General features: G+C 45.1%; 2 protein-coding genes and 1 pseudogene across 2 annotated transcripts; 1 reads left to right on the top strand and 2 right to left on the bottom strand.

The window, feature by feature from the left end:
• Positions 1–433: 433 nt before the first annotated feature.
• On the top strand, positions 434–2,312 carry Mrfap1 (Morf4 family associated protein 1). Its single transcript, XM_004655984.2, has 2 exons — positions 434–1,035; positions 1,381–2,312. Exon 1 carries the CDS (start codon positions 650–652, stop codon positions 1,013–1,015), a length of 366 nt encoding a protein of 121 aa, XP_004656041.1. The 5' UTR covers positions 434–649; the 3' UTR covers positions 1,016–1,035; positions 1,381–2,312.
• A 15,572-nt stretch (positions 2,313–17,884) lies between these two features.
• On the bottom strand, positions 17,885–19,433 carry LOC101609943 (annotated as a pseudogene).
• A 2,024-nt stretch (positions 19,434–21,457) lies between these two features.
• On the bottom strand, positions 21,458–21,787 carry LOC101617897 (60S acidic ribosomal protein P2-like). Its single transcript, XM_045130462.1, has one exon. The coding sequence runs from the start codon at positions 21,785–21,787 to the stop codon at positions 21,458–21,460; it is 330 nt and encodes a 109-aa protein (XP_044986397.1).
• Positions 21,788–22,473: the final 686 nt, after the last annotated feature.

Raw genomic sequence — 22,473 nt, 5'->3', positions numbered from 1 at the left:
GTCAGCCTGTGTTCAATTCCCCAGTACCCACATAAAGCCAGGCATGGTGGATGAGGCCTGTATTCTAGGCACTCAGGACGTTGAGGTCGGACTGAGAGTTCCAAGCCAGTTACCGAGTGAACCCCAGATAAGCCTTGGCTAGAGTGAGATCCTGCCTTAAAAACCGAAAAAAAAAAAAAAAAATAACAGAAAAAGTAAAAACAATACAACGTAAACAGTCCAACCCAGAACCCTCCTCCAAGCACAGCCATCCAGAAGCGCTCATCTGCAAACCCAAAAATAAGGTGTGGGGCTTCAGAAGGGAAGGGAAGGGAAGGGGCGCTGGGTAGGCGTGTGGGACCATGGCGTCGCTCGCCCCGCCCCTTTATGGACCGGCGTGTGCCCGTGCTTTGCAGCGTAACCGTAAAGAGAGGCGCGGAGATGTCGTGAAAGGGGCCGCTGCTCGAAGAGCGCTGGTTGACGGCCGCGACTCCATTTTGTTTGCCTCTTCTCTTCTGTTCAGTAACTCCTCTTCGGGGCTTCTTTGCGGAGAAAAGTTTTAAAAGGGGGAAAGTTTGAAGGTAGATCCAGGAGCTCAGTTGCTGAGCACCGTGAGTGTCCGCTTTGTGTCCCGCAGACGTCGACCGCGCGCTTCCGGAGCGTCTTGGAGATGCGGCCCCTGGACGTGGTGGAGCTGGCGGAGCCCGAGGAGGTGGAGGTGCTGGAGCCCGAGGAGGACTTCGAGCAGTTCCTGCTGCCCGTCATCCACGAGATGCGCGAGGATATCGCGTCGCTGACGCGCGGGCGCGGCCGGGCGCCGGGGCGCAACCGGGGCAAGCTGTGGGAGATGGACAATATGCTGATCCAGATGAAGACGCAGGTGGAGGCGTCGGAGGAGAGCGCCCTGAACCACCTGCAGAGCGCCGACGCGGCGCGCAGGGGCGAGCAGGCCGACGAGAAGGCCCGCGAGACGGCGAAGATGGCCGAGATGCTGGTGCAGCTGGTGCGGCGGATAGAAAAGAGCGAGTCGGCGTGAGGGAACCTCGGCCGCGGAAGGTGAGCCGGGGACCCGCGTGGGAGGCTGGGGGCGGCAACGCCGGCTCCCTCCGTGAGGCAGTGGGGAAGGGAGGCTCGCTATCCGACGCCGTCCGGGCTTCGGTTGTGACCCAAGGTGGCCACATGATAAATTAGAGTCGCCAGGGGAGCAGAATCGATCATAGAATTAGTCAGTCCGGCCGGGGGTGGGAAAGACGAATGGTACCGGGAAGGCGGTTGGAAGAGTCCAGATTTTACCAGGAGCCTGGGATGAGTAAGGTGGCCTCCAGAAGAGACTGGGTTTGTGTGACTTGCTCGCGCGTGTAATTAATCTCTCGGTGATGGCTCTCTCCCGATATGCTGTAGGTTTCCAGCCAATGGATTCTGGTTGAGTGATGGCGACTGGCTGACACCCTGGAGAAGCTGAACCAGAGAGCCTCTTTATTATTTTTTCCTCCTCTGTCTTCACTTATTCACTGCGTTTCTGCTGTGGTCTGCAGTTGATGACCTCGAGATAGTTTTGGCTGTTAAATGTTTTTGTTGGGGAAGTAAATTTTATTTGGAACATACTCTCTCACATACAGGAATTAGAGCCTAGATTGTAAGCTCTTGCGGCAGTCACATTTGTTCCTGGGCTTTGAGTTATTTCTGAATTTTGAGGTGCTTTGCTCTTTCATGTGTGACCTGTTAGCTCCCAGTCTTCCGGTCTATGTGTGACTCTAGACTCTATAAGAGTTGGAGTTCACGGGATCTGGAGGTGCTGAAGGAGCTGCATTCATTCTAGAAGACAACTTCATGCAGCATCTGTTGAAGGGACCAGATTTCAACTGGAACTGCAGATGGGCCCTACTGGCTAGGACTGATGAACTGGAAGAAAGGAGGATAGTATGTTTGTATTGGGGGACTTTTAATTTCTGTGTGAGACCAAAGGAGGAGAGATGTATTTTGTGCAAAGTTTAAAATTTTATGTGGTACACTATATTGTAATCTGTGTGATCTTGGACAACCTAACTCCGCTCTTTTTCTGTAAGATTTGATGTCCATAATCCCATGTATTTGAGGGGATTCTGGGCATAAAATTAAAGATACTACCTACAAAGATGGGTTAGGAAGGAAAGCATGGAACTATATGCAACGGACTCCAAGCTGGGCAAGGAATTGGTATCTTCAAGGTAGTCAAGCTTTAAGTTTATTTGAGTAGCAGACCTGATAAGCATTTGAGGTCAAAACCCTGCCATGTTTTGAAAAAAGAAAAATCTTACCATGTTAATAAAAATATTTGCTTGAAAAAAACAAAACCTAGAAAGTTACTGATGTTTTTGTTTTTACTTTTGTTTTTTCGAGGTAGGGTCTTGCTCTAGCCAGGCTGACCTGGAATTCACTCTGTAGTCTCAAGCTGGCCTTGAATTCACAGCAAACTTCCTATGTCTCTGGTGCTGGGATTAAAGGTGTATGCCACCATGCCTGGCTGAAGGTTACTAAATTTTAGGAATGAATTCTTTTGCCTTGATTATCCTTATGGTTAAATGGGGGTGGACATCATGCAGTTTCTGGTCAAAAGGGTGCACTATACTACTGTGGGGTCCAGGTGGGAAAGAAGATCCTTGATTCTTAGTACAAAAAGGAACTTTGTGGAAGCCTGGTGTCCTCTTGTCTTCTAAGACAGCCAAAGAACTCCAGTCATCCAACTAAGAATATATTCTTGATTCGTCCTTCCACTGGGGAGACAGTGATAAAATGGAACTGTAGTACAGCAACATACAGTAGATGTGATAATGCCCTAGCTTCATGCAGATTCAGAAAAGGACTGAATCCCTTAATTACTCTGTAATGACCCTCAAGGGAAATACCTCTACTTAGCAATAACCTTGGCCAGTCACTCTTCTTTTCTGAGCGGCCCATTTCCAAAGGGCTTTCCTCTTTCACTCTGAAGTGGTGGCTGCTGGGGTGAGGGCAGCCCAGCCTAGCTTCTCTATCATGTTCTCCAATAGTGGGTTTATTTCCACAGGTGCTAATAGGTTAAAAAAAAAAAAATCTGACCTGCATAGTTTGCATCCTGGAGAAGCTTGACACATGTGAATAGGAGTTCTAATATGGTACTGTCTTAGAGGACATTGATGCAGAGGTATAAGAAAGCTTTCTTGAGCATGAGCTTGGTACTGAGTTGTGAGCACAGCTTCCAAGGTCAGAAAGAATGGGAGATGTGCCAGACACACAGAACAGAAAACCAGACATTGAAATTTTATGTTCTACTAGTGGAAAGAAAAAAAATCAGTCCAGTGGAACTTCAGTTAGGAAGCAACAACCAAAAAGTTGTATTTGGTACATTGCCCAATCTTAAGTTTGACAATGGTGCAATAATATTAGCTACATAGTTTATTACTGTATTTCCAGTTTTCCACAAGTGTGCATTTTCTGTTACAGATAGCACATTGCATTGGGTAGTTGATTTTTAGAACGGGTAATATGTAACAAGTGACACAAAATTCAAGATAGAAAAGCAATACACCTTTCTAACTTTTTTCCCCATTTCCCCTTTAAAGGAGCCATTTACTTGTATAACTCTACCAATAATAGTACATGTGTTTAGACTGGATCTTCGTAGCACAGACCTGCCTCAAACTCCGTATCTGTGCCTCAGCTTCTGCAATACTGGAATTAATAAGCATGTAACACTGTATCTGGCTCCTAACTTTCATAAGCAAGTAGTAGTATACTGCAAACCTGTTAATGCACCCCTTGTATTTGATAATATGATTTGGAAGTCTTTTCCTGTGTAAACATCCAAATCTGCATACTGTCCTTAGAATGGTGGGGTTGAAATCCAGGACCCTACATACACTGACTCTTCACTGAGTTAACTCTTTGGCTTTTTTCCATTGCATGATTCATTGTAGTAGTGATTCATATGTTAGTTTGCCAAGTATTGTCCCTTTAGTTTCTCTTCCATATGATTCTGGTCACACTTGCAATGCAATCCCAATTCCTGAAGTGAAACCTGCCTTGCCAGCAGTTGGAGGATCAATGGAATCTTGCATTTTCTCAGCACAATATGTGGTAAGGAGTCCTTGTAAGAGGCAGGTAGTCTTACATGGCAGTGTATCAAAGTTGCATCTGACTGGTTGCTAAGTTTTTATTACAGATCCCCAAGTACCTCAGGCTCAGGCCCTCTGCCCCTTTCCTGGCTCTGGAAGTCAGGTCAGACAGCTATGCAGCAAGACCTCTTGGGGTTCTTAGATAGCTTCCCTATGCTGTGGCCACCACCTCAAGCTGGACCTTTCTGCTCCATATTAGGGTGCTATGGGTGTCCTCATCAAACTTCCTTATAGAAGAAAGCTCTATGGGAGCACAGAGGTGTTACCTAACCTACTCTCAGAGGTCAGGGAGTCAGGTGGTATGACAAGCTCTGATGAGAAACGGGGGCAAAATATTGTATTTCCAACTTGCTGGTCCTGCGCTTGGTCAGAGCTGGCTAAGACCACAAGAACTACTAAGGCTTCACTATCTGAGGGTTTGTCAGTTGAGATGATGCCATGGAAGAAAGTTTAATTCTAGCAGAACTCACAGAAGAACATTCCCCTCTCCCAAAACATATACACAATACCACCACCCATGGTACAACCTACACAAAGCAGTGACAAAAGTCTGGTCACAGGAGGGACCACCCTGAAGAGCTCTGAATCCAGCTGAAGATTATAGGGACACAGGATCAGGAACACACAAGACTTGACCTTGCTTCTTGCTATCTGCTCCTATGGTCTTCAACTGGCTGGCTGTCCACATTCTGTATAGCTAGAACTACAGCTTCCCTGGGATAGGGTGCTGTAGTCACTGCTGGTCACCACAAATTCTAATTACCTTCTGGTCACAGCAGTACCTGGCTGTATTTAGGGAGAGCCATGTGAATAATTCTAGCCAGTGAGCTGTGAAGGAAGATAATACCTGTTGCCAAGCCAGTATCTCCCAACATGCCACCCTCCCAAACCATACTCTTCCCATCTGTTTAGTAATCCACAGGTTGCTTCTAGGAAGAATCAGCTAAAGGAGGAAGTCTTTCCCCCAGGGTGAGCCCTTCCCTCAGAGTGGGCAGCCCTGCTCAGAGGGGGACTTGATATAAGGAAGCTCTGGGTAAAAAGAGTTCCTTCCTTCCTTCCTTCCTTCCTTCCTCCCTTCCTCCCTTCCTCCCTTCCTCCCTTCCACTTGGCTGCTGGAGCTGCTCGCTGGCAGCATGGATTGAAGACCAGTGCAGACTAAAGACCAGCATCAACTGAAGACCCACATGGATCGAAACCCAGTGGCTCCTCAGGAAGCCTCCAGGCTTTCTGGCACCATCTGCAGTGCTGGGTTGGGACTGCTGAGGCATCTGGCCATGAGGACTGAGCAGCTACCAGATTCGGTGATTCTCAGGCCTGCAACTGCTATTGGACTACGTAAACTGATCCAATAAATCCCCTTTTTAAAATAAATCATTCTAGCAGTTCTATTCCTCTAGAGAACCCTGACTAATACAGATTTTTGGTACCAGGAGTGGTTCTAGAGAAACAGAATTGTAAGGATGGATTTCTCTAGTGGGTTTAGTGCTATCTGGGGTTGGTTCTCCAATTTCAATGCTACTAAAGGCCCTGATGGTGATAAAAGAGAGTGCTTTTCCTGGAAATAAGGAGGGCACTAATAATCCATGGCGTGCACTATTTCAAGAACTCTGTGAGATAGATGTATTTGATGACCCTGAGACATGTCTTGTGGAGAGCAAGGAATTAATTTAGTGCCTCTGTGTTTAAAACATTTGAATTTTTTTTGTTTTGTTTTGTTTTTGTTTTTCAAGGTAGAGTCTTACTCTAGCTCAGGCTGACCTGGAATTAACTATGTAGTCTCAGGGTGGCCTGGAAGTCACAGCGATCCTCCTACCTCTGCCTCCCGAGTGCTGGGATTAAAGGCGTGCGCCACCACGCCCAGCTAACATTTGAATTTTTGTGGAAAAGTAAGACCAATGATGAGGCTGGTTGGTTGCTTTTAGCATCTCTGAACAAACTAGTGAGGGAACAGCAGAAGCTCAAAAGAGAAAATTCCAAACTTAAGCCCCACATACATGATCTCAAGGTTTCTAAAGGTGCCCTGGAGGAGAGTCTACTCTCTAGTCAGAACAGGGCTCAGATTGCAGAAAACCAAGCCCAAGCTCTCACTGTGAGATGTGGGATCATGTGACTTGGGATGGTGAAGTGTGGGAAGACCCTGAAGAACCTGGGGACATCGAATTGTTAGATAATGAAGAAGATGTTTTGGGTGAAAATATGACCTGCCCTCCTTAGCAGCAGTTGTATCTCCACCCCCACATGCTGAAGTATTACCCTCCCCACCCTTGCCTGAGGGAATTCATCCCTCTTTGAGGAATCAGCAGGATGTGCTGGTGCTTCTCAGTTCCCACCCATCTTTGCCTCTAGGCCTATAACCAGATGGAAGGCTTGGCAGGCCCCTAAAGGTGAGATAGAAAGTGTGACACAGGAGGAGGTGAGGCACACTCCTAAAGAGCTTGAGGAGTTATTTGACTTGTACAGGCAGGAGCATGGGGAATATGTGTGGGAATGGATTTTAAGGGTGTGGGAGGAAGGAACATAAGATTAGATCAAGCTGAATTTACTGAAATAGGCCCATTGAGCAGAGATTTTAGGTTTAACAATGCAGCTTGTGCAGTTGGAAGGGGTGCCAAGAGTTTATTTGATTGGTTGGCTGAAGTATGGATCTAAATATGGCCTACTGTGAATGAGCTCGAGCTGCCTGATATCCCTTGGCTTAATGTCAATGAAGGGATTAAAAAACTCAGAGGACTTGGAATGCTGGAGTGGATTTGTCATGTAAACTCATCTTTGCCCCCACAATGGGAGCGTCCAGAAGATGTGCCCTTCACTAAGACTATAAGAAACAGATTTGTGAGGGGAGCACCAGCATACTTAAAGTCTCCCATCATTGGTCTTTTATGTAAAGAAGACCTCACAGTGGGAGCTGCAGTTGCTGCATTAGGTGATTTAGATGCAATGGGCATAACTGGATCTCGGGGTAACAAGGGCCAAGTGGCAGTGCTGAATCGCCAAAGGTGGGGTGAATGTGTTTTTCATAATAGACAGCATAGGCAAAATTATGCACATAAAGGTATGACACGTATGGACCTTTGGGATTGGCTGATTAATTATGGTGTTCCCAGAAGTCAAATAGATTAGAAGCCTACTGAGTTTCTTCTTGATCTGTATAAGAGGAAAAGTTCCAGAGCAAGGGAACATAAAGCCACTTTGAATTATAGCAACAGAGAATCAAGACCTCTTAATCAGTTACCAGACTTAAGCCAGTTTACAGATCCTGAGCCCCTTGATTGAAGTGGTGGTTGGGTCCCCTAGAGGAAGGACCCTCCTGAAACCGCCAAAAGTTTCAATATTAAACTTACACCTATCCTTCCTCAGAGGGACCTGTGGCCTTTTGCTAGGGTAACTGTACACTGGGAGAAAGGAAATAATCAGACCTTTTGGGGCCTACTGGACACTGGCTCTGAATTGACATTGATTCCAAGAGACCCCAAAAAGCACCATGGCCCTCCAGTTAAAGTAGGTGCTTACGGAGGTCAGATGATCAATGGAGTTTTGGCAAATGTTAGACTGACTGTGGGTCCCCGAACTCACCCTATGGTTATTTCCCCAGTCCCAGAATGCATAATAGGGATAGATATACTTGGAAGTTGGCAGAATACCCACATTGGTTCCCTGACTTGTGGAGTGAGGGCTATTATGGTTGGAAAGGCCAAATGGAAGCCATTGAGGCTCCCACCACCAGGGAAAATAGTGAGTCAAAAACAGTATTGCATCCCTGGAGGGATTTCAGAAATTAATGCCACTATAAAGGACTTGAAGGGTGCAGGGGTGGTGGTTCCCACCACATCTCCCTTTAACTCTCCTATTTGGCCTGTTCAGAAGACAGATGGATCCTGGAGAATGACAGTGGATTATTGGAAACTTAATCAGGTGATGACTGCAATTGCAGCTGCTGTACCAGATGTGGTTTCTTTACCTGAGCAGATTAACACATCTCCTGGTACCTGGTATGTGGCTATTGATCTTACAAATGCTCTCTTCTCCATACCTGTCCATAAGGACCACCAAAAGCAATTTGCCTTCAGCTGGCAAGGTCAGCAGTACACATTGACTATTTTACCTCAAAGTTATATTAACTCTCCAGCCCTGTGTCATAGCTTAGTTCACAGGGACCTTGATCACCTGTCCCTTCTACAGGGTGTCACATTGTTCCATTATATCGATGACATAATGCAAATTGGATCAAATGAGCAGGAGGTGGCAACCACTCTGGAGTTGCTGGTACAGCATATGCACATCAGGGGATGGGAAATAAATCCATCCAAAATTCAAGGACCTTCCACCTCAGTGAAATTTCTAGGAGTTCAGTGGTGTGGGGCATGCAGGGATATTCCTTCTAAGGTAAAGGACAAATTGTTGCATTTGGCTCTTCCTACCACTGAGAAAGAAGCACAATGTCTAGTGGGCCTATTTGGATTTTGGAGACAGCACATTCCTCACTTGGGTATCATACTCCATCCCATATACCATGTGACTCAGAAAGCTACTAGTTTTCAGTGGGGCCCAGAACAAGAGAAGGCTCTTCGACAAGTCCAGGCTGCTGTGCAGGCTGCTCTTCCCTCTGGGCCTATCCAATAGTACTTGAGGTTTCAGTGGCAGACAGGGATGCTGTTTGGAGCCTTTGGCAGGCCCCCATGGGTGAATCATAGTGGAGGTCGTTGGGATTTTGGATCAAGGCCCTGCCATCGTCTGCAGACAATTATTCTCCATTCAAGAGACAGCTTTTGGCCTGTTATTGGGCCTTAGTGGAAACTGAAAGTTTGACAATGGGCCATCAAGTTACTATGCAACCTGAGCTGCCCATTATGATCTGGGTGTTATCTGACCCACCAGGCCATAAAGTTGGACGTGCACATAAGTGGAAGTGGTATATAGGTGATTTGGCTTGAGCAGGACCTGAAGGTATGAGGAAGTTGCCCAAATGCCTATGGTTGCTACACCTGTTGCAATGCCTTCGGTCCCCAAGCATGCACCTATGGCATCATGGGGTGTGCCCTATGATCAATTAACTGAGGAGGAGAGGTCTAGGACATGGTTTACAGATGGTTCAGCACATTATGCAGGCACCTCCCAGAAGTGGAGAGCTGCAGCATTATAGCCCCTTTCTGGGACAACTCTGAAGAACTGTAATGAAGGGAAGTCTTCACAATGGGCAAAACTTCGGGCAGTGCATATGGTTGTGCATTTTTGCTTGGAAGGAAAAATGGCCAGATGTGCAGTTATACACTGATTCATGGGCTGTGGCCAATGGTTGGGCTGGGTAGTCTGGGAAGGGGTACAATTGGAAAATTGGTGAAAAGGACATTTGGGGAAGGTGTATGTGGATAGAACTCTCTGAATGGGCAAAGGATATAAAGATACTTGAGTCCCATGTTAATGCTCGTCAGAAGGTGAATTCATTGGAGGATGACTTTAATAATCAGGTAGATAAGCTGACCTGTTCTGTGGATAGTGGTCAACCTTTTTCCTCAGCCTCCCCTGTCATCGCCCAATGGGCCCACGAACAAAGTGGCATGGTGGCAGAGATGCAGGCTATCATGGGCCCACTAACTAAGGCTGACCTGGCTATGGCTACTGCTCAGTGCCAAATTTGCCAACAGCACAGACCAACTCTGAGCCCCTGACATGGTAGTATTCCTCGGGGTGACCAGCCAGCAACCTGGTGGCAGGTTGACCACACTGGACCTCTTCCATCATGGAAAAGGCAGCGTTTTGTCCTTACTGGAATAGACACTTATTCTGGGTATGCATTTGCCTTTCCTGCACATAATGCTTCTGCTAAAGCTACTATCTGTGGGCTTACAGAATGCCTTATTCACCGTCATAACATTCCACACAGCACAAGGAACTCACTTCACTGCCAAGGAAGTATGGCAGTGGGCTCATGATCATGGAATTCACTGATCTCACCATGTGCCCCACCATCCTGAAGCATCTGGCTTGATAGAATGGTGGAATGGCCTTTTGAAGAAACAGCTACAGTGCCAACTAGGTGGAAATAGCTTGGAGGGCTTGGGGAGTGTCCTCCAACAGGCTGTATATGCTTGGAATCAGTGTCCTATGTATGGTACTGTTTTTCCTATAGCCCAAATTCATGGGTCCAGGAATCAAGGGGTGGAAATAGGAATGGTCCCACTTACCATCACCTCAAGTGACCCATTAGCTAGATTTTTGCTCCCTGTTCCCGCAACCTTATGCTCTGCTGGACTACAAGCCTTGGTCACAGAGGGGGAGTGCTTTTGCCAGGAGACACAAAGAACATTCCATTGAACTGGAAGCTAAGACTTCCCCCTGGTCACTGTGGGCTCCTAATGCCCTTTAGTGAACAGGTTGAGAAAGGAGTTACAGAGATAGCATGGGTGATTGATCCAGATTACCAGGGGGAAATTGGACTGCTCCTCCACAATGGAGGCAAGGAAGAGTATGCCTGGAGTGCAGGAGATCCTTTAGGGTGTCTGTTAGTGTTACCATGTCCTATTATCAAAGTCAATGGACAACTGCAACAACCCAATAGAAGTAGTGTGATAAATGGCCCAGATCCTTCAGGAATGAAGGTATGGGTTACCCCTCCAGGTAAAGAACCAAGACCTGCTGAGATGCTTGCTGAAAATGGAGGAAATACAGAATGGGTCGTAGAAGAAGGCAGTTGCAAATACCAGGTAAGGCCATGTGACCAGATACAGAAATGAGGACTGTGGTTGCAATGTTCTGTCCTGCCTTGTTAACAGAGTGTTTGTATGTATCTACACCAATATTATGATTATGTCTTTAGCTAACTGTTGAATTTATATTAGACCCAGTATATTAGAGACTAAGCTTTGTGTTGGGGGGAAGATTTTGTGGTTCCGGTTGCATGTGGGATAGTTATGCCATGTTAGGCAGAATTATGAGCTTGTTACTGTTTTCATTTGGAAATTAAGTATGATGTAAGGAGACATTATTTGATGCCAAGTTGACAAGGGGTGGACTTGTGATAGTTAAGATGCTGTCAACTTGATCTGTTTAGTAATCCCCAGAGTGGGCTCAAAGGGCTCAAGATATAAGGAAGCTCTGGGTAAAAAGAGTTCCTTCCTTCCTTCCTCCCTTCCACTTTGCTGCCGGAACTGCTCGCTACCTTCCAGCATGGGTTGAAGATCAGTGCGGACTAAAGACCAGCATCAACTGAAGACCCACTTGGATCAAAACCCAGTGGCTCCTCAGGAAGCCTCCAGGCTTTCCGGCACCATCTGCATACCAGGTTGGGACTGCTGAGGCATCTGGCCACGAGGACTAAGCAGCTACCAGGTTCAGTGATTCTCAGGCCTGCAACTGCTATTGAACTACTGTAAGCTGATCCAATAAATCCCCCTTTTAAAATAATGCATTCTAGCAATTCTGTTCCACTAGAGAACCCTGACTAATACAGTGCTTTCCAAATTTCTGGGAGACTCCACAGTCACTTGGCTGCTGTACCAGTGGCTCAAAGGGCCAGGAGTTAGCATGTAAGACTCTCATGCAATTTTGTGGGTTGGGGAGAGGCAATATCTCTGAGCAAAATGACCCAACTTGTGGCTCTAACAATCTTTCAGCTCCCTCTTCCACAAAGTTCCCTGGGCCATGCTGAAAGCATTTAAAATCTACTTCAGTGATGGGCACTTAGGAGCCTTTGGATCTCTGGTTTGGTAGGTGTTGAATGTCCTCAGTGTCTAGCTCCAATACCCTTTTGCTGATATCAGATTCACTAAGAAAACAGTACTTGCTCATTTCCCCAGTTCCTCTGTGGTTTCAGCTGGGGCTGGGGTGGAGTGCACTGAATCATTTATCTCCTCAGGTCCAGCTCCCCTCTGAAAAATAGAAACAGATTCTCCAACAGTGAATGAATTCCACATTAGTTAAATGGGATAAACATTATTAATTTAGAGAAAATCAAAAGGCCCTCTTGTAGTCTAAGGTTTGTGGGAGCTTGACAATGGAAAGCAGAATCATTATCTGAATATGATTCTGACTGGTTTAGCAGTTTCAGATATGGTTTCCTTTCCACTGAGCAGATCTGTTAGCCAATCCAAGAGCAGTGGCACCATGGCTGTGTGCCATTATTGCACTTATGTGAGCATCACGTTAGGTTGTTTGCTTCTGAGACATCTAGCATGGTCTCCTTCCTGTGTCTGTTTGTCTCTTTTCACCCAGGTTAGCTTCTCCTCGAGTCCTTGTTCAACTCCCCGCTGGCCAGGGCAGGGACTGGCTTTCCTCCAGATTCCAGCCAGGTCTCTCCATGGTCCATACCGACAACATATGGTGTCTTCAGGAGTAAGGTCTTACCATTAACCTCTGGTGGGTGATTAAGAGCTCTGACAGAAGTCTGTCTTGTTTGTTTTGGGAGATCTGGTAGGACTGTCTGATCAACAGCTCATTGTGCATGTATGCCACATCCTGATACAGGGAATTACAGGCCAGTGCCAAGGGAAAAGAAAAAAGAAAGACAGAAGAAAGAGAAGGAATTTGAGGTTAGGTTTTGTCTCACCCTCTGCAGGGCCCTTTGATTCAGGAGCAATCTGTAATGTCCCCTTGAGTGTTCCACATTGTAGTCTGACTTCCAGGATATAGGATTCTATGGTACCAGTTCAATTTGGATTTGGTTTTGTGGCCCCCCCCCACACACACACACCCTTTCCCTTCCTCCAAGCACTACCCTCCTTATTGTCCAAGCCTCAAGATGCTACTCAGGTAGGTAGGTCAGCAACTTGAGCTGATCCAGGTTAGGAACTGAAGACGAGTGAGATCATGTACAGCTGTCTTTCTGTGATTGTGTGAGTTTATTTTTAATGATCTGTTCCAAGTTTGACATTTTTCCTACAAATTTCAATGTCCCAGCCACTGCAAACAAACTCCAGATGCATGTGCCCCCTTGTGCATCTGGCTAACATGGGTCCTGGGGAATCAAGCTTTGAACCAGTGTCCTTAAGCTTCACAGGCAAGCACTTAACCGCTAAGCAAGCTCTCCAGCCCTACTGTGAGGTTTTAATTAATCCCTGCTATGATAAGGTGTTTATGGGGTTTGGTGCTTTCTTGTGTTTTGTACTATGTTGAGCCTGGTCAATTTTGGTTATTGTGATCATCCTCTTGTTGGCTCTTGAGATTGGTTGTTTGGCTATTCTCAAGTATTCTCTGTAAATTTCGCTTTATGTTTATATAATCATAGAGTTAATTTTTTCATGGAAAGTTTGTCTTTAACCATCTGTTATGAGAGATACTTTTGATGGGAGTAGAGTAGCCTGGGTTGGAAGTATTCCATTCCAGGACCTTCTGGCTTTCAGGGTTTCCATGGAGAAATCTGATGTTATTGTAATGGGATTGTTAATTGTTTCGCTCTTGCTGCTTTTAACACTCTCTCTTCGTTTTTATTGTTAAGGGTTTTAACTACGATGTGTCTTGGAGAGTTTCTTCTTTGGTCCTGTGTGTTTTGTGTTCTGTTGGCTTCTTGTATCTGGATGGACCTCTCTTTTGAGCGATTTGGAAATTTTTCTCAATAATTTTGTTTAATATGTTCTCTATGTCTCTGGCCTGGATTTCTTTTTCTGGTATGCCCATGATCCAGATGTTTGGTCATTTAGGGTGTCCCACAGTTCCCTCATATTATGTTCACTTGATTTTTTTAACTTAGCAAAGTTTTTGGCCTCCCAATCAATTTTTTCTGTCTTATCTTTCAGGTCAGAGGTTCTTTCTTCCACATGAGTTCCTCTGTTGATGAGGGGTTCTAGAGAGGTCTTTATAATTTCTATTTGATTTTGTTTTCTATTGTTGTTTTGCATTATGTTCATCTCTTTTTTGAGGTATTATTTCAATTCAAATTCTGATTTTCTTGATACTTCCTGGATCAAACATCCAGACCATGGGTATACCACCTCATTTTAAAAAATATAGTACTGAAAGTCTTATCTATAACAATAAGAGACACACATAAAGGGGATACAAATGGGAAAGGAAGAGAGCAAGTTATCATTATTTTCAGATGATATGATTCTAAACATAAAGGACCCTAAACACTCTACCAACAAACCGTTAGAGCTTATACACACTTAGAGCAATGTAGCAGGATACAAAATAAACACACAAACATAGTACCCTTTCTATATGCTAACAACAAACATGTAGAGAATGAAATCAGAGAATCACTCTCATTCACAATTGCATTAAAAATAAATAAGGAAAGTACCTTAGAAGTAACCAAGGAAGTGAAGGATCTCTACAATGAAAACATTAAAACACTCAAGACGGAAATTGCAGAAGACACTAGGAAATGGAAAGACATCCTTGGTTCTTAGATTGGAAGAATCAATATTGTGAAAATGGCAATCTTACCAAAAGCAATTGACACATTTAATACAATGCCCATGAAAATTCCAGTGGCAAACTGGGCATGGTGGCACACACCTTAATGCCAGCACTTGGGAGGCAGATGTAAGAGGATTGTTGAGAGTTGGAGGCCACCCTAAGGATATGGAGTGAATTCAGGTCAGCTTCAACTACAGCAAGACCCTACCTTGCAAAAAAAATCCAAGGGCATTCCTCACATAAATAGAAAATAATTTCTAAATTCATTGGGAAATACAAAAAACCTTGAATATCTAAAACAATTTTGAGCAACAAACATAAGACTGGTAGGGCTGGAGAGATGGCTTAGTGGTTAAGTGCTTGCCTGTGAAGCCTAAGGACCCCAGTTCAAGGCTCAATTCCCCAGAACCCATGTTGGTCAGATGCACAAGGGGGTGCACACATCTGGAGTTCATTTGCAGTGGCTGGAGGTCCTGGCGTGCCTATTCTCTCTCTCTCTCTCCCTCTCTGTCTCTCTGTCTGTCTCTCTCTCTCTCTCTTTCTCTCTCTCTCTTTCTCTCCCCCCCCCTTCTTTCTCTGTCTGTTGCTCTAAAATAAATAAATAAAAATGAACAAAAATAAAATAAGGTTGGTGGTATCACCATACCTGATTTTGACCTCTATTACAGAGCCATAGTAACAAAAACAGCATCGTACTGGCACAAAAAGAGACATGTAGATTAATGAAAGAGAATAGAGGACCCAGATGTAAGTCCAGGTAGCTAGTCACCTGATCTTTGACAAAAATCCTCATTAGAGGAAAACAGCTTCTTCAGCAAATGGTGCTTGAGAAAACTGGACATGTATCTCTAGAAGGATGAAAATATATCCTTATCTCTCTCCATGCACAAGAATTAGGTCCAAATGGATCAGAGACCTTAATAGCAGACCCAAAACTCTGAAACTGCTAGAGGAAAACCTATAGGAAACCCTTCAACATATTGGTCTTGGCAAAGACTATCTGAATATAACTCCAGTGTCTCAGGAAATAAAACTACTGATCAACCACTGGGACCTCATGAAGTTACAAAACTTTTGTACAGCAAAGGACACTGTGAATAGAGCAAAGAGGCAACCTGCAGAATGAGAGAAAATCTTTGCCAGCTATGCAGCTGAAAGGATTAATATCCAGAATATACAACGAACTCAAAATACTAAATACTAAGAAATCAAACAACCCAATTAAAAAAAATAGGCTATGGAACTAAATAGAGAGTTCTCAAAAGAAGAAATACAGATGGCATATAAACATCTAAAAAAAAAGGTTCTATATCCCTAGCCATTAGGGAAATGAAAATTAAAAAATTATTTGGAGATTCCATCTCACTCCTGACAGAATGGCTACCATCAGGAAAACAACTGACAATAAATGCTGATAGGGATGTGGAAAAAGAGGAAACCTTCTACAGTGTTGGTAGGTATGCAGTGTGGTCCAACCATTGTGGAAATCAGTGTGGAAGTTCCTGAGACAGGTAAAAATACATCTACCATATGACCCAGCTATGCCACTCTTAGGACTCATTAAAGGTAGTGACCTTAGAGATACTTGCACAATCATGTTTATTGCTGCTCTATTCACAACAGCTAGGAAATGACACCACCCTAAATGTCCCTCAATTGATGAGTGGGTAGTGAAGATGTGGCACATCTATACAATGGAGTTCTACTCAGCAATAAAGAAAAAACTGAAATTATGAACTTTGCAGGAAAATGGATGGATCTGGAAAGGATTATACTTAGTGAGGTAACCCAGGCCCAGAAAGCGAAATGTCACACATTCTTTCTCATAGGTGGATCTTAGCTATAAATCATTGGACTTCTATGTGATTTGCAATAAAACTCAGTAACAAAGGCCAGTAAGGTAGAAAGGGGTTATAAAGGAAATAGAAAGGGAGTAAGGGGGTACTTAATAGGATGGCATTGCATATTTGTAACTAGAAGAACAGATTAAAGGGGATGGAAAGGCCTAAGTGAGGTCAGGAGAAGAGAATGAGTAAAAGTAAAGTGAGGAGGACTAGTCAAAATCTAAGAGGCTTTGAATAACTCATATGGAAACCTAACGTTTTGGACAATGGAACACTCAGAAGCCATAGATTGTTACTAGAAAATTTTCAGTGCCAGAGATAGGATACCTTCCAGTGAGTTGTTGGCCAGGGAAGTCTCTGATACCCCACAAAACATTACAGGCTATTGCCAAGACTCTTGGTTTCCCACCAGGAATAGATGGTAAGACCCTATTGCTGAAGACTCCACATACTTGGGCTGCAAGGTCACTGAGAAACCCTGCTGGAGCTGAGATGCAAACCTCCTCCGTGTAGACCAGCTGACAGAAAGGTGAAAAAAGCTATGCTATATGTAGTTCAATAGGGGAGAGAGAAATCTCCAGTGGAGATATCTAACAGTGGACACTACAAGCCTTAAATTTATCTTGCCAGGACAAAGAGGCCAATGGGTGCAATAGTGGCATGTCTGTTATGGAGGAAACCTACCACTCTTTAATTGGACTAGAGGTCAGCTCCATGGGAAGGAATACATGCCTGATACTGAAAACCTATGACAGGGGTAGCCATGAGCCCTAGTAGTGTATAATCCACTGCTGTCTGGCTAAGTGTATATACTATGCTCATCAAACTGCCTGGTAAGCACTTCTCTTAATGTTCATACCCATATATTAATACTACTCTCACTTTTGGTTACAAAAGCTTCTCTTCAGATGGCAGTGACCTTAGGATGACTCAGAAGGCCTCATGGTGCTGAGAGGAAGTGACAGAGGAGTGCTCAACACTGAAATATCTCTATCATATCTTCCAAGACTCAGTGTCCATCACAGAAGAGTTTGCAGAAAGAATGTTAGAGCCTAAGAAAGGGTAGGAGTCCTTATAATGTGTACCTCCAGACACAAAATGGACTGAATATCCATGACCTCGCAGTGCCTGAACTATCTACACAAGATTATCATAATAGGAGGAAAAGATGATGACATCAAAATGAAAAAGAGACTGATTGAGAGGGGAAAACATGATGGAGTGTGGAGTTACAAAACGAAAGCAGGGGGAGGGAGGGAATTACTGTGGGTTATTGTCTATAATTGTGGAAGTTGTAATAAAAAAATAAATTAAACAAGATGCAATTGAGGTTAATTTGGGAAAGGTGGGACCCTACTTCAATATGAATGGTGTCAGGAGGATACCAGAAATGTGAAAACATGGAGGGCACAGGGAGAAGTCAAGGAGGGAGGCCTCAGGAGAAACCAATTTTGCTAGCACATTGATCTCTGACTTCAGGCTCCAGAGCTGGGAGAAAGTAAAATGTTGTAATTTTTTTTTTTCACAAACATATAGGTCTTTTTTATTAGCTGTGTAGAAAACACAACTGTATAAAACTTACAGGCAAAAACGGCCGTATTTGAAAACAGCTAGCAGGATCAGGGTGGTAATGAGCAGAGTCACAGACCACACTAAAGATTTATGTACAGTCAGCCCCACCAGAACTTGCAGGGTCAAATTCTCAAGTATTGATTTATACTTCATGTTGCTCCACTGGCAGATCTCCTTACTCTTCAAAGCACAAGGAGCTGGCACTTGTGATTGAGCCCAGCATTTTAAAATTGGGAATTCTTGGTCACAGTACATCAATAAATCTGGGTTGCTAACCACAATAAGGGTGTCACCATCCTTCCTGTGTGGCCGGTGATAGCGATAGTGCACAGGCGAAAAGGCTTGGAAGCAGTCAATGCACTGTGCATCCTGTCTGGCAAAAATAAGGTCTTCAGATTCCTCGGGCAAATAGTTAGGGGCTTCTTATATTAAAACTTTCTGAAACCATCACTGCCTCTGTTAGATTTTTCTCTCGTAATGAAGCCAACTCATAAGGATCCACAAAAAGTCCTGTCGGGATGTAATGTTTAATTAAGAGTCGACAGGTCTGTAACTCCTCAATGCTTTCTCCAAATTTCACTTTTATTAAAAGGTCTCTATGGAAACCATCTTTTAAAAATTCTTGCCTCAAAATAATTTCAGAGCAAGTGGGCCTTATGTCCTCGGCTTTGCTGGCATCCCGGAAGTGTGTTCAGGCTTTCGTGCTTTAGTAATACATCCCAAAATCCGAGTGTAGCAGGTGACCGCAAAGGGACACGGGGCCGGGATCCCCTGGGGAGGGAAGGCGAAGCGCCCCGCAGAGCCGAGCCCCCCCACCCCCGGCCCGGGCCCCGCCCGCAGCCCCTTTACCCGCACGGAAGGGGGCGTCGCTCCAGTCGGCCGCGAGCCCGCTTTGCAGAAGCCTGGCCTCCCCGAGGAGCAGCCAGGCCACGGCGAGGACCGTCAAGACGCCGCAAGCACGGAGGCCCGGGAGGGGCGCGCGGGACCCCAGCGGGGTTCGGGGAGCAGCCTGCACACGCCGGCCTCCGCGCGCTCCACACCACCGCGCCAGCCCGGCACCGACCGCCCCGCCCGGAGCCTGCCGCTCGCCGTAAAATGTTGTAATTCAAAGCACCCAGTAAAACAGCCTGATCATGATAACACATATCTTTCCAGGCAGTAAATTTAGAGACGCAGTGTTTGCCAGGAGAGAAGGAAAGGTAGAATGTGCCCTTTGTTTCTTTCTTTCATTTTTTTTTTTATTTGAGAGCGACAGACACAGAGAGAAAGACAGATAGAGGGAGAGAGAGAATGGGCGCGCCAGAGCTTCCAGCCTCTGCAAACGAACTCCAGACACTTGCGCCCCCTTGTGCATCTGGCTAACGTGGGACCTGGGGAACCAGCCTCGAACCGGGGTCCTTAGGCTTCACAGGCAAGCGCTTAACCGCTAAGCCATCTCTCCAGCCCGACCAGAGACTTTCATAGGGCAATGAAAGTGTTTAAATTAAGGGAGCTGGTGGTTATCCAACATTGTCAGTACTCTTGCTATCACTGAATCACACTTTTTATGCAACATAGAGTAATGAATTTCACCTCAAGCTTCTCAAACAGTAGAACAGCGAGTCAAGTTTCTAGAGACAGTAAGTAGAGTAATGGATTCCAAGGCTGGGGGTAGGATGGAGAGTGAGTGTTTAATGGGAGCAATTTCAGTTTAGGCAGTGAGAATGCTCAGGACATGGACAGATGGGTGGAGATAATGCACACTTTAAGTACAATGTGCCTGTGCTTAAAGCACTCTGGTGATTAAAGTACGAAGGGTAGGTTGTCCTTTTTTTATTTTTTATTTTTTGGTTTTTCGAGGCAGGGTCTCACTCTGGTCCAGGCTGACCTGGAATTAACTATGTCATCTCATGTCGAACTCATGGCAATCCTCCTACCTCTGCCTCCCGAGTGCTGGGATTAAAGGCGTGCGCCACCACGCCCGGCTTAAGTTGTACATTTTTAAAAAATTTATTTATTTATTTACTTATTGTGTTTGTGTGTAGCATGTGTGTGGGTGTGGTTCATGTGTGGCACATGCATGCGTGTGTGCAGATAAGTGTGCCCCTGCACAAGTGTGCAGAGGCCAGAGGAGAACATCAGGTGCCCTCCTCCATCATTCACCCATGTATTTCCTAGAGGTGGAGTCTTTCTAAATTTGTAGTTGCTGTTTTATCAACTCTTCGCTTCCCATTGGACTGGGATTATAGATATGTGTGGCCATGCCCAGCTGTTTACATGTGTGCTGAGGAATTGAACTCAGGGTAACCAGGCTGTCTCAGGCCCTCGTGCTTGCATAGCAAGAGGTCTTGCCTACTAAGTCATCTCCCCAGCCTGGCTATACATATTTTACCAGAAAAATTTTAAAGTTAAATACTATGCTAATCAAGGAAACCACCATCATTTTATGGGCCAGGTGCATGCAGCACGTGCCTATAATCCCAGCACTTTGTAGACTAAGGCAGGAGTTTGAGACCAGCCTGGGATACATAAATAAACTGTCTAAAAAGGGGGAGAGATAGGGGCTGGAGAACTTAGCAGTTAAGGTCTGCAAAGCCAAACGACCCAAACGACCCAGGTGTGATTCCCCAGGACCCACATAAGCCAGATGCACAAGGTGGCACATGCATCTGGAGTTTGTTTGAAGAGGCTGAAGGCCCTAATGCATCCATTCTCTTGTTCTCTCTCTCTCTCTGTCTCCCCCTCTTTCAGTCATAGATTTTTTAAAAAATTAAAAGGGAGCTAGATAGATGGCTCATTGGTTAAAATGCTTGCCTATAAAGCCTAATGACCCAGGTTAAATTCCCCAGTACCCACATAAACCAGATACACAAAGTGGCACATGAATCTGAGTTTGGTTGCAGTAGCAAGAGGCCCTGTAGTGTCCATGCACTTCCTTTCTCTCTTCTTGCAAATAAATAAAATAAAATGTCAGACTGAGGAGATGGCTCAGCATTTAAAGTCATTTGCTTGCAAAGCCTGTCAGCCTGTGTTTGATTCCCCAGTAAAGCCATATGCTTACATAGCCTGTCGGCCAGTGTTCAATTCCCCAGTAAAGTCATATTCCTCAGAGTGGCGCATGCACCTGGAGTTGTTTGAAGTAGCAAGAGTCCCTACCAAGCCTATTCTTTGTCACATGTACACTCTCTCTGTGCTTGTAAATAAAGTATCTTTTAAAATCTCAAGCCTTCTGAATGAGTCATCTCTATCACACCCTCCAAGGCTCAGGGACTATTGTGGAAAAAGTGGCAGAAAGAATTAAGAGCTGGAGCTGGAGCTGGAGAAATGGCTCAGCAGTTAAAGGCACTTGCTTGCAAAGCCAGATAGCCAGGGTTTGATTCCCCAAATAAAACCAGATGCACAAGCTGGCATATTTGGAGTTCGTTTGCAGTGGCAGGATGCCGTGAAGCACCCATTCACTTTCTCTTTCTCTCTCTCTCTCTCTCTCTCTCTCTCTCTTTCATTCTTTCTCTCCCCCCTTTCTCTGTCTTAAATAAATATGGGTTTTTGTTTTGTTTTGTTTTTTACATAAAAAGGCTTTATTTACAGGGGAGCAAGAATTTAATCAAACAAGCCAAATCCCACATCATCATCTGACTCCTTGGTCTCTTCTTTCTTCTCATCCCTCTTCTCCTCTGCTGCAGCAGGGGCAGAACCAGCAGCAGGAGCTGCAGAGCCAGGGGCAGCAGAGAGAGCCACAGCCCCACCAGCAGGCACACTGGTGAGCTTGCGCATTGACATCTTCAATATCAGCTCACTGATGACCTTGTTAAGCCGGCCATCATCAGCCTTGATTCCCACACTATCCAGGATCTTCTTGATGCCCTTGGCACTGGGGGAGGAGTTGCCCGGAGGGAGGGCTGCCACCAGGTAGGAGGCGACATAATACATGTCGACAGCCAGGCCTAGGCATGTGACCTAGGCATCGTCGAGCGAAAGCAAGCTTTTCTTTCTTTCTTTTTTTTTTTTTTTTTTTTAATGTAAGAGCCAAAAGAAGTACAGGGGATGCTTACAATACTGTCTTCCAGACACAAAGTGGTCTTGATATTCATGACCTCACAGTGGCTAATGCTACCTACACAATACCTGTATAATAGGAGGGAAATATGATGGCATTGAATTAGAAGAGTGACTAGTTGAAAAGAAGAAGAAATTCAGGGGAAAGGGGGATTTGGGAGGGGGAAAAGAGAGGCTGGCAGAAAGGGATTATGATTATGGCATATTGCATATATTTATGGAAGTTGTCAAAAAGTTTTTTAAATTTTATTATTTATTTCAGAGCAACAGACAAAGAAAGAGGCAGAGAGAGAGAGAATGGGCGTACCAGGGCCTCTACCCACTGCAAACAAACTCCAGATGCGTGCACCCCCTTGTGCATCTGGCTAACATGGGCCCTGGGGAGTCGAGCCTCGAACTGGGGCCCTTAGGCTTCACAGGCAAGTGCTTAACCACTAAGCCATCTCTCCAGCCCAAAAGTTTTTTGTTTTTTTTTTTGTTAATATTCAAGCCTAGTTGGGCAGCACACCTTTAATCCCAGCACACAGAAGTAAGAGATAGGACTGCTGTGAATTTGAGGC

The sequence above is a fragment of the Jaculus jaculus genome, chromosome 11 (assembly GCF_020740685.1).
Source record: "Jaculus jaculus isolate mJacJac1 chromosome 11, mJacJac1.mat.Y.cur, whole genome shotgun sequence".
Taxonomy (NCBI): domain Eukaryota; kingdom Metazoa; phylum Chordata; class Mammalia; order Rodentia; family Dipodidae; genus Jaculus; species Jaculus jaculus.
This window is presented reverse-complemented; position numbering and strand designations above follow the sequence as displayed.